This window comes from Macaca nemestrina, chromosome 20 (genome assembly GCF_043159975.1).
Source record: "Macaca nemestrina isolate mMacNem1 chromosome 20, mMacNem.hap1, whole genome shotgun sequence".
Taxonomy (NCBI): Eukaryota; Metazoa; Chordata; class Mammalia; order Primates; family Cercopithecidae; genus Macaca; species Macaca nemestrina.
In genome coordinates, this window is record NC_092144.1 from 7,684,483 (window position 1) to 7,696,561 (window position 12,079).

Consider the following 12,079-nt stretch of genomic DNA (forward strand, 5'->3'; position numbering starts at 1 on the left):
GAGATGGAGTTTTGCTCTTGTCGCCCAGGCTGGAGTGCAGTGGCAGGATCTCGGCTCACTGCAACCTCCGCCTCCCAGGTTCAAGTGATTCTCCTGTCTCTCAGCCTCCCAAGTAGCTGGGATTACAAGCATGCGCCACCACACCCAGCTGATTTTGTATTTTCAGTAGAGACAGGGTTTCACCATGTTGGTCAGGCCTACCTCGACACATGGCCCCATCCTCCCGCAGGGTGTAGCCGGCTGGGCAGGTGCACAGGTAGGAGCCCTCGGTATTGTGGCAGCGGAAGGCACAGAGCAGCGGGTTCAGGGAGCATTCGTCGATGTCTGGGGAGGCCAGTGGAGGTGCCAGCTGTGGGGGGGCTGTGGGTAGGACCTCCACTCCCTCCCCCAGGCATCTCCGTCACACGGCCCAGGTCCTGGGCAAGCAGAGTCGTACCCTCACAGGTCATCATGGGGCCAGGCTCAAAGCCGTCAGCACAGGCACATTCGAAGCCTCCGATGACGTTGGTGCATGTGCCCTGCCCACAGGGGTGGCCGACAGAGCACTCGTCTGTGTCTGGGTGGGGGTAAGGGGGTGGTCAATGCCTGCAGAGGGTCCCCCATCCTCAATAGCATCCCATCTGCCTGCCTGTTGACCACCACAGTTCGGATGGGGCCAGATCGAATGCACCTCTAGTCTGGCTATGGGGCAGGCAAGTGGTATGTGTTTAGTGAATGAATGAGTGAATGTGTGAGCAAGTGGGCAGGTAAGGGAATGCATGAGTGAGTAAGGGAGTGAGTGAATAAGCAATAAGTGAACGAATGAACCAGTGAATGAAGGAGTGATTAAACCAGTAACTGAAACTGAGGCAAGAGGGTCTCTTGAGTCCAGGAGTTCGAACAGAGCCTGGGTAACACAGCAAAACTTCATCTCTATAAAACATATAAATGAATAAGTGAATGAACGGTTAAATGAATAAGGGAATGAGTGAGTAAAGGGGTCAATGAGTGGGTGAATTAGTGAGTGAGTGAATGGAGGAATCAGCAAGGAAGTGAATGAATGAACAAGGGGGCAAATGAGGAAACGAATGAGTGAATAGGTGAGTGAAAGCATGAATGAATGAACAAAGGAACAAGTGAGTAAGTGAATAAATGAGTGATTGGATGGGTGAATGAGCAAGGAGACAAATGAAGGAATGAATGAATGAGTGAACAAATAAGCAAATGAATAAACGAGGGAGCAAACGAGTGAATGAGTGAATGAATGAGTGAATGAATGAATGAGCCAGTGACTAAATGAGGTGTGAATGAATGAGGGAGTGATTGAATGAACAAGTGAATGAATAAACAAGTGAAGGAATGAGTGAGCAAAGGAGTGAATGAGTGAGTGAATTAGCAAGTGAATAAGTGAGGGAGCAAATGAGTGAATAAGTGAGTAAATGAATAAATGAATGAGCAAGTGAATGAATGAGTGAGGTGTGAATGAATGAGGGAGTTAGTGAATTAACAAGTGAATGAATGAACAAGTGAAGGAATGAGTGAGCAAAGGAGTGAATGAGTGAGTGAACTGGTACATGAATGAGTAGATAGAGTGAGTGAATAAATGAGTGCATGAATGAGAAAATGAAGAAGTGAATGAGAAAATGGAGAAGTGAATGAGTGAGCAAGTGAATGAATAAATGAGTCAGTGAAAGAATGAGTCAGTAAATGAATAAGTGAGTGAGTAAATGAATAAGTGAGTGAGTGAATGAATGAGCAAGAAAATGAGTGAGTAAGTGAATGAATGAGTGAGTGAAGTACAGAGGGAGGAAAAGCGAATGGGGGAGAGAGGCAGTGGGTAAGGACAGGATCTCGCCCACTGCCTGGGAGTGTCTTCCCTGCCCTGCTCTGTTCCTTCCTGTCCTGGGAGGGGCCTGGGACAGGGCTGGAGCAGGGCTGGCCACTCACCCACACAGTTGATGCTGGTGAAGTCCAGGCTGTAGCCAAGGGGACACTCACAGCGGAAGGATCCATCGGTGTTGACACAGATGCCGTTAGTGCAGACGCCAGGGTTCTCTGCACACTCGTTCACGTCTGTGGATGGCAGGTGTTGCAGACATGGCTCCTGTCACCATGCAATCCCCAGAGCCCTGGCCACACTCAAGGCCCCAAGGGGATGAGAGCCCAAGCCCCAGGCTGGGAGGGTCCAGGGCCACTCGGGCTCTCAGCGGGAGCCTGAGACTCAGAGACCCAGGCAGTGCGGAGATGGATCTGGGTGGCCCAGAAGGGGCTCTGAGCACGTGGGTGAGGGGCTCACCTTCTCGGGAGTCATCCGGGCCTGGGACTGCCCCGTGGCCAAAGGGGCAGAGCTCCTGAAAGGCAGCTGGACAGAGAGGGGGAGGGGAGTCAGAGTCAGGGCCCAGGTGCAGCCCCCAGGTGTGTGCAGGGAAGGATGAGGGAAGAATGAGAGAGGAAGGTGAGGGCGCATCATGACAGGGGAGGCTGGACAGGGGTGGGCACTCACCGCTGCCTTCCTGGGGACACAGCTCACAGGGGTCTCCCCAACCCTCCCCAGGCCTCTTACTGCAGCAGCAGCGGGTCTTGGTGGTGTTGAAAGCTTTGGGCACCGAGCACTTCCCAGCCTCAAAACGGGTGAAGCAGAAACTCTTCCGTGTGTCTGTGGGATGGGGGCTCCATTACCCTGATTGAGGGCCACTGGCAGTGCCCACCTGCCTCTCTGACCTCTCGCACCCCAGTCCTGGTGAATAGGTTGTGCTGATCCTGCCAGTGGCCAATCAGAACATGCCACGCCCCTGGTCATGGTGATTGGTTTGAGGATGGACGTGTGACCTACTCTGGGCCAATGAGGATCTGCCCTGGGTTTTTCATTGTTGGTGGTGGTGGTGGTTTTTTGTTTTTTTCAGATGGAGTCTTGCTGTGTTGCCCAGGCTGCAGTGCAGTTGTATGATCTTGGCTCACTGCAACCTCTACCTCCCAGGTTCAATTGATTCTCCTGCCTCAGCCTCCCAAGTAGCTGGGATGACAGGCATGTGCCACCACACCCATCTAATTTTTGTATTTTTAGTAGAGACAGTGTTTCACCACATTGGCCAGGCTGGTCTGAAACTCCTGACCTCAGGTGATCAGCCTATCTCAGCCTCCCAAAGTGCTGGTATTACAGGCAAGAGCCACCGACCCCAACCTGCCCTGGGGTTTTGAGGGGACAGCTGGAATCGCACCCCACTTTATTGCTTTGGGGTGTTCTCATGCCAGGAAGAAAGATCAAACTCGGTGGTTACTCTTGGATCAAAAACCCCTTCCTGGAGAGGCAAAATGACTGATTCCAGAAAGCCCGAGGAACCTGGAATTCAGACTCCAAAACCCAAATCCTCGGCTCTGGACGCCTATCAAGTCCTCACCAGCAGGCTGGGGTCCCAGCCTCCCAGAACAGCAATTATTCGTTGAGGTGCACTGCAGGCTCTGCTCTCACCCTTATTGCCCCTGACCTGTGAGAGAACAGGCTGGCTCAAGCTGGGTGAGGTTAGCCCACAGTAGATGAGGCTAGCCCAGCTGAAACGGAGCCAGCCCAGAGTAGTCTAGGCTAGCTCAAACTGGACAAAACCAGCCCACTGACAGCCTATAGTCATGTGACCAATACAAGGAAAACCTAAATGAAGCACACACAGGCTAGCTCAAAATGGACCAGGTTAGCCCTCTGTTGACATGACCTCTATAGCCAAGAGGTTGCTGGCACTAGGATAACCCTGCTAATGCAGAGAGACACCTCTGCCTGGTCAAAGCTCCCGTAGGGTCATACAAGAAACTACAGCCCTCTTTTCTGGGCAATCTGACCCTTCCCCGCCCCACTTCCCACCCTCTTCCCTGAGCCCTGTGCAGACTCACCAAAGCAACGGTGCTCATTGTCAGAGAGGACAAAGCCAGGTGGGCAGAGGCACTGGAAGCTCCCAGGGCTGTTGCTACAGGTGCCAAAGAGGCAGAGGTTGGGCTCATCTGAGCACTCGTCGATATCTGGAAGGGCGGGGATATGAGCTGGGTGGGGGGCAAGCAGGACCTCCACCAGTGGGGAGAGGACTCCGCTGTGAGGAGGGGCAGATGGAGTGCAGGTCCAGCCAGGGGCTGCAGCGGGGCTGGGGTGCTGAGAGCTCAGTATGAGCTGTAGCGCGAGGTGAGCATTGTGTATGCACGTAGGTCCTTCCCGGAAGGTGTCTCCAGAGTAAAGGTCATGGTCAGGAAGAGTTCATGATTAGAGACTGAAACTGCACATAGTACAGCCTCTATGGAAAACAGTGTGGAGATTCCTTAAAGAACTAAAAGTGGAACTACCATTCAATCCAGCAATCCTACTACTGGGTACCTACCCAAAGGAAAGTAAGTCATTATATGAAAAGGACACATTCACATGCCTGTTTATAGCAACACAATTCACAATCGCAGAAATATGGAACCATCATGTTTATAAATGCCCATCAACCAATGAGTAGATAAAGAAAATGTGGTATGCAATACACCGTGGAATACTACTCAGCCACAAAATGGAACAAAATAGGTGCAGTGGCTCACACCTGTAATCCCAGCACTTTGGGAGGCCAAGGTCGGTGGATCACTTGAGTTCAGGAGCTGGAGACCAGCCTGGCCAACATGGTGAAACCCCCGTTTCAACTGAAAATGCCAAATTTAGCCAGGCGTTGTGGTGGTGCGCACCTGTAATCCCAGCTACCAGGAGGGTGAGGCAGAAGAATCACTTGAACCCGGGAGGTGGATATTGCAGTGAGCAGAGATCGTGCCACTGCACTCCAGCCTGGGTGACAGAGCGAGACTCCATCAAAAAAAAGACAAAATAATGTCCTTTGCAGCAACTTGGATGGGGCTAGAGGCCATTATTCTAAGTGAAGTAACTCAGGAATGGAAAATCAAATATCGTATGTTCTCACTTACAAGTGGGAGCTAATCTATGAGGATGCAAAGGCATAATAATGACATAAAGGACTTTGGGGACTTCCAGGGAAAGATGGGAGGGGGGTGAGGGACAAAAGACTACATACTGGGTACATTGTATACTACTCAGATGACAGGTGCACCAAAATCTCAGAAATCACCACTGAAGAATTTATCTATGTAAGCAAAAGCCACCTGTCCCCCCTTAACTGTTGAGATTAAAATAAGAAAAAATAGAAAAAAATTTTAAAACCTTAAAAAAAAAATAAAATTGCACAAAGCTAACTGAGACTGGATATATTTACCCTACACTGGATGGGGTTAGCTCATGTTGTATTAAGCTAGCCCAAATAGAATAAATCAGAATAGGCTGGGCGTGGTGACTCATGCCTGTATTCCCAGCACTTTGGGAGGCTAAGGTGGGAAGATCGCTTGAGGTCAGGAGTCTGAGACCAGCCTGGCCATCATGATGAAACCCCGTTTCTACTAAAAATACAAAAATTAGCCAGGTGTGGTGATGAGCACCTGTAATCCCAGCTACTCAGGAGGCTGAGGCAGGAGAATCGCTTGAACCCAGGAGGTGGAGGTTGCAGTGAGCTGAGAGTGAGACTCTGTCTCAAAAAAAAAAAAAAAAAAAAAGAATAGATCAGAAGAGATCAGGCCAGACTGGTTCAGATTATACAAGGCTAGCCCAGATGGAAGCCCAGATCAGAGGAGTTCAGGCCAGACTGGTTCAGGTTAGCCCAGGCTAGCCCATTTGCTCAGGCCAGACTGGTCCAGGTTAGACTACAGTGAACAAGGTAGCTCATCTGCTCAGCCCAGGTTGGTCCAGGTTAGCCCACACTCTCTGAGGCTAGCCCAAGTGGATAAATGGACCAAAGGAGATCAGGCCAGACTGGTTAGTCCAGACTGCATGAAATCATCTCTATAGGTGATTACAACAGTGAAGCTTGGGCCAGACTGGTCCTTGATCACCAGTTAGCAAGTGAGGAGCTCTACATTTGGGTACACTGAGAAACGGTGAGACCCCCACACCCATGTCAATTTATAGGATTCACGAGGAAGCCTGTGGGCACCAGAGACAAAATCCTGAGCGCAAAGTCCAGAAACAATCAGAATGACAATAATAGTTTATGAAGCTGTGTTTCACTCTGCGTTAAGTACATCTCCACCTTCGTCACAACCCTAGCTGGTATTCCCATTTTATGGATAGAGAAAGAGAGGCACTCCCTGGTCCCAAAAATGGGAGTTGGGGCTGGACACTCACCAATGCAGTGGTCACTCTGCACCTGGAAGCCAGGGGGACAGATGCAACGGAAGGAGCCCTCGAGGTTCTGGCAGGTGCCTGGTAGGCAGGTTCCTGCGAGGCTGAGGCACTCATTGGTGTCTGCGAAAAGAAGAAAGAAGGGTCCTTGTGCCAGCCAGGATGCAGGGGGCTCACCTGGGACTGGGACCAACACCTGCAATTACTGTGTGATCACCGAGGGCCCAAGGACAAGCCCTCGCAGTGGCAATTCTGGCTCCAGGGCAAGGGCTGAGACTCAGGACCACAGGGACAGCTGGGGAAGGATTATCTGACTCTCGTGGGGTTATAGGTGGGGCCAGATGGTGTCCAGTGGGAAGAGGTAGCAAGATTCCTAATCTGGCACCACCAGCAGATTCCTTCCATGGTAACTATTTAGTGCTTCTACTATTCTTTGCTTCTGGAAACTTACATTTTCAAGACAGCCTCACCCTACACCTCAAATCCCATACATAAAAACATAGGTTTGATGTACTGGTTTTATAATTATTTAATTAATTTATTTATTTTGAGATAGGATCTTTCCCTGTTGCCCAGGCTGGAGTGCAGTGGTGTGACTCCAGCTCACTGCAGCCTCAAACTCCTGGGCTCAAGTGGTTCTCCTGCCCCAGCCTCCCGAGTAGCTAGGACTACAGGCAATAGCCACCACTCCTGGCTAATTTTAATTTCTTTGTAGAGACGATAGCTCACTATGTTGCCCAGGCTAGTCTCAAACTCCTGGCCTCAAGCAATCCTTCCACCTCAGCCTCCCAAAGTGCTGGGTATTATTTTTTTAAACCTTAAAATAAATGCTTGGTAGTAAAAGGATCTATGCTCACCCAGAAGTACCAAACTGTGGTGTACATGGAGCAGGGGCTGGTTAAGATGCCTCCAAGCACCATAGGCAGACTCACCCACACAATTCTTCCCATCAGTTGTGAGCTCAAAGCCATCCTGGCAGAGGCAGTGGAAGGAACCAGCTGTGTTGAGGCAATGGCCAAATCGGCACACCTGCCCCACCAGGGTAGTACACTCGTCAAAATCTGTAGAGGGGAGATAGGCAAAATCTGTAGAGGGAGAGGGTCACCCACAAAACTTGAAGGGATCAAGGCTTCCTTGTACTTCTGTCTGCAACTGAGTTGAGTTGATAGCATTGGCTTCAACTTGAGCACTCATGTATAGACTGTGTATTAACCTTCCACCTATCTTATAAGGTAGTTGCTGATATTTTCTAATATAACTATGTAATGCTATGAATTTGCCTCTAAGTGCTCCCTTAGCTGCATCCTATGTATTTTCATATGTTATGCTTTCATTTTCATTTTCTTTTACTTCAAAATATTTTCTAATTTTCCTTATGATTTATTTGACTTGTGGATTATTTAGGAGTACGTTATTTAATTTCTAAATATTTGGAGACTTTCTGGGCATCTTTCTGTGGTCAATTTCTAGATTCACTTCCTTAGATTCTGAGAACCTACTTTGTGGCCAGCCTGCCAACTGAGCGGACTCACCCACACAATCCCCATTGTGTGTCACCACAAAGCCAGGGAAGCAGAGGCAGTTGTAGGAGCCGATGATGTTCTTGCAGCTCCCATTTCCACAAGGCTGCTGGTCACACTCATCAATGTCTGCAGAAGCAAAGCCCAAGAGCCCAGCCCAGCTCACCCAGGGCATTGGGGGACTTAGGGAGTGAGAGGCCAGCTGGACCTAGTGGTCCTCCCCTGCACCCAGCCCTGCCTAGATGACTGGACAGTGACCCCTGGGGGTGATGGCTGGGAAGTACTCCTGGTGTGATCTATCACCCCCATTTTACAAATGGGAAAATTGAGGCACAGGGAGGCAGATCAGCCATTTACCCAAGATCTTAATGTCAGGACCCAGACTTGGATCTGTCTGTGAACTAGGATGGACAGAAACACCACTTCCATCCCAGGGGAGGTGTAGACCCCAGGCAGCCTGACTTGAAAGGAGGGGGAAGATGAAGGTCTCACCCATGCACAGGGTGTGGTCTGCAGAGGCCTGGTATCCACGGTGACACAGACACATGTAGCTGCCTTCTGTGTCCATGCAGTCGCCATGGCTACAGACATTCAGGATCTCCCGACACTCATTCCGTCCTAGGGGTGCAGACAGCATGGTGTCCCCAGGGCCCCTACCACACAGTGTTTGCCTGAGCTCTCCCTACTGCAATGGAGAAGCCAGAGCCTGCCTTGAAGTTCCCCACTCAAACTTCCACCAGGGGTGTCAGGCTCTCAGCATTGACCTGAGCTCTCACTTCCATCACATCCTATTAACAGACACTCTCAATACATCCCCGATCCCTCTAATAGTATAGATAAAGAGAAAGACCTGGACAGAGCCATACCCCATCTAAGTCCCCATGGGCAACAGAGCCCAGCTCCCTCCTCCCAGAGACCCTGCTCACCCACACAAGCCCCGCCTGGCGACAGTTTGTACCCTCGGGTGCACTCGCAGCGGTAGCTGCCGGGGACGTTGATGCAGTCGGCATTCTGCTGGCAGGGACTCTCCCTGCTGCCACACTCATCGACATCTGGGCAAATACAGCAAATGAGGTGGGGGTGACAGAGAAGCCCATCCTGACAGAATCAAACCTGAAACCCAGTCCAATGCTTCGGAACAGGTGGTCTCTCTGGAAGCAGCCAGAGCTGGAGTGAGGGTGGTTATATGAGATGGAGGCCCTTGGAAAGGTGTTAGCCCATTATACAGATGCAGAAATGGAAGCTTACGGAGTTTTAGTTACTTGCCCAGATTGCACAGTGGCAGACATGCATCCCACCCAGACCCCAGGGCTGGGAACAGGGAGAGGTGGCACCTTCACAAGCCAGCAGGATGCTGTTGTAGTTGAAGCCTGTGGGGCACTCGCAGCGGAAGCTCCCCATCTGGTTGATGCAGACACCACTGGCACAGATGGCGGGGATCTCCCCACACTCATCAATGTCTGCAGAGGGCATCTGCCATTAGGGGCAGCCCAGCCCCCTGGGACTTCCAGTGACCCTCAGTGAAGGGACCCACTAGCCCTGCAATCTGGTTGAGGATGTTGTGGCCACAAATCAGCACACACTCAGAAAAATCTTGCTGTGGCCAAAATACATCCACTCACACCAGAAACAGATCAGGATGTGAGAGGAAAGACAAGAGCAGAGAGCGAGTGTGTGTTTTTCTAAACTAAAAATGCACACTTCCTGTGACCCAGCAACCTTGCTGGAAAGAAATGGCCTTAAGCATAAGCAGGATAGCGGTATGAGATGCTATTTAGCAAGAAACTGGAAACATCAATTGATGAATGCAGAGCAAAATATGGGATGTCTGTACCATGGAATATTCTTCAGCCTTATTAAGGAATAAAGCCCTGTAACATGTGACAACGTGGTTGAAACCTAAAATAATTCTTCTAAGAGAAGCCAGACACACAGGAACAATATTGCATGACTCCATTTAAAGGAAATGTCCAGAAATAGCAAATCAATAGAGACAGAAAGTCGATTTATGGTTGCCAGGGGCAGAAGGGAGGGGGTAAAGGGAGTGACTGCTAATAGGCATAGGGTTTACTTTTGTGTGATGAAAATGTTTTAAACTTAGATTGAGGTGATGGCTGTGTAACACTGTGAATGTACTCAAAACCACTGAATAGGACACTTTAAATGGGTGAAGTGTGTGGTATGTGAATTATTTCTCAATAAAGCTGTTATATATAAACAATGTAAATGTCTATCAGTAGGGGACTGGAAACAACCTAAGTGTCCATCAAAAGGGGACTTGAAAGAACCTAAGTGTTGGCCGGGCGCGGTGGCTCAAGCCTGTAATCCCAGCACTTTGGGAGGCCGAGACGGGCGGATCATGAGGTCAGGAGATCGAGACCATCCTGGATAACACGGTGAAACCCCGTCTCTACTAAAAAATACAAAAAACTAGCCAGGCGAGGTGGCGGGCGCCTGTAGTCCCAGCTACTCGGGAGGCTGAGGTAGGAGAATGGCGTGAACCCGGGAGGCGGAGCTTGCAGTGAGCTGAGATCCGGCCACTGCACTCCAGCCTGGGTGACAGAGCGAGACTCTGTCTCAAAAAAAAAAAAAAAAAAAAAAAAAAAAAAAAAAAAAAAAGAACCTAAGTGTCCATCAATGGGGAACTGAAAACAATCTAAGTGTCCATCAGTGGGGGACTGGAAACAACCTAAGTGTCCATTAATAGGGGACTGGAAACAACCTAAATATCCATCAATGTGGGGACTGGAAGCAAACTAAGTGTTCATCAGTGGGGGACTGTGATGAAAATGTTATTTTTGTGTGATGAAAATGAGTTCTAAACTTAGATTGAGGTGATGGTTGCATAACTCTGTGAATGTATTCAAAACCACCAAATAGGACACTTTAAATGGGTGAAATGTGTGGTATGTGAATTATATCTCAATAAAATTGTTATAAACAATATAAGCATCCATCCATAGGGGACTGGAAACAATCCACCTATCTATCAATAGGGGACTGGAAACAACCCAAGTGTCCATCAAAAGGGGATCTGAAACAACCTAAGTGTCCATCAAAAGGGGACTTGAAAGAACCTAAGTGTCCATCAATGGGGGACTGAAAACAATCTAAGTGTACATCAGTGGGGGACTGGAAACAAACTAAGTGTCCCTCAATGGGGGACAGGAAACAACCTAAGTGTCCATCAATGGGGGACTGGGAACAACCTAAGTGCCCACCAATAGAAGACTGGAAATAACCTAAATATTCATCAAGGGGGGACTGGAAACAAACTAAACGTCCATCAATGGGGGACTATGATGAAAATGTTATTTTTGTGCGATGAAAATGAGTTCTAAACTTAGATTGAGGTGATGGGTGCATAACTCTGTGAATATATTCAAAACCACTAAATAGGACACTTTAAATGGGTGAAGTGTGTGGTATGTGAATTATATCTCAATAAAATTGTTATAAACAATATAAGTATCCATCTGTAGGGGACTGGAAACAATCCACCTATCTATCAATAGGGGACTGGAAACAACCCGAGTATCCATCAAAAGGGGATCTGACACAATCTAAGTGTCCATCAGTAGGGGACTGGAAACAACCTAAGTTCCCATCAGTGGGGGACCTGGGATGTATCTGCACCATGAACCACTTCTAGGCAGGGCAAAGAAAGAGGCTGCATGGCAGATAGTAACCTGGCCAGTTCCTCAAGACACAATTTGGATGAAAAAAGCAAGTTGTAATCAACATGTCAAGCATTACATAATTTATGTAAAATGCCCCAGAAACCAACGTCATATATTTTCAGTGGGAGACCTATTATGTAATGAAGGAAGAAAAAACTAGAAAGAAATATTCCAGCTATAAAGCATAAGAATGTCCAGAGAAGGAGAAAAGAGACAGAGTTGAGGTGATAACTGGAGGAGAAGTGAGTTTTATTTGCCATGGTTTGATTTTTTAAGAAGAATATATTCAGAGGATTAAAACAAATGAAAATGGGCTTATCAGTTAAACACTGCATGGTTGAAATTTGGCATGCAGGTGTTAAATTATGCAATACCTTGCTAACTTAAAAAGGGAGCATTCTGGCCAGGCGCAGTGGCTCACACCTGTAATCCCAGCACTTTGGGAGGCTGAAGTGGGTGGATCACCTGAGGTCAGGAGTTTGAGAACAGCCTGACCAATAGGGTGAAACCCTGCCTCTATTAAAATACAAAAATTAGCCGGGCGTGGTAGCAGGTGCCTGCAATCTCAGCTACTCAGTAGGCTGAGGCAGGAGAATCCCCTGAACCCAGGAGGTGGAGGTTGCAGTGAGTTGAGATCGTGCCATTGCACTCCAGCCTGGGCAACAAGAGCAAAACTCCATCTCAAAAAAAAAAAAAAAAAA

At 48.7% G+C, this 12,079-nt stretch overlaps 1 protein-coding gene across 1 annotated transcript in view; it reads right to left on the bottom strand.

Annotated features, from left to right (window-relative positions):
- LOC105486985 (fibrillin 3) overlaps positions 1-12,079 on the bottom strand; it is an 86,725-nt gene that overhangs the window by 23,000 nt on the left and 51,646 nt on the right. Inside the window, exons 41-52 of the mRNA XM_071088161.1 lie at positions 9,033-9,158; positions 8,625-8,750; positions 8,191-8,316; positions 7,711-7,827; positions 7,111-7,239; positions 6,182-6,301; positions 3,862-3,987; positions 2,483-2,635; positions 2,276-2,341; positions 1,927-2,052; positions 437-556; positions 202-324 (exon numbers count right to left, since the gene is read on the bottom strand). Coding sequence (XP_070944262.1) covers positions 202-324; positions 437-556; positions 1,927-2,052; positions 2,276-2,341; positions 2,483-2,635; positions 3,862-3,987; positions 6,182-6,301; positions 7,111-7,239; positions 7,711-7,827; positions 8,191-8,316; positions 8,625-8,750; positions 9,033-9,158 — 1,458 coding nt within the window. The remainder of the gene's footprint in view (positions 1-201; positions 325-436; positions 557-1,926; positions 2,053-2,275; positions 2,342-2,482; positions 2,636-3,861; positions 3,988-6,181; positions 6,302-7,110; positions 7,240-7,710; positions 7,828-8,190; positions 8,317-8,624; positions 8,751-9,032; positions 9,159-12,079) is intronic.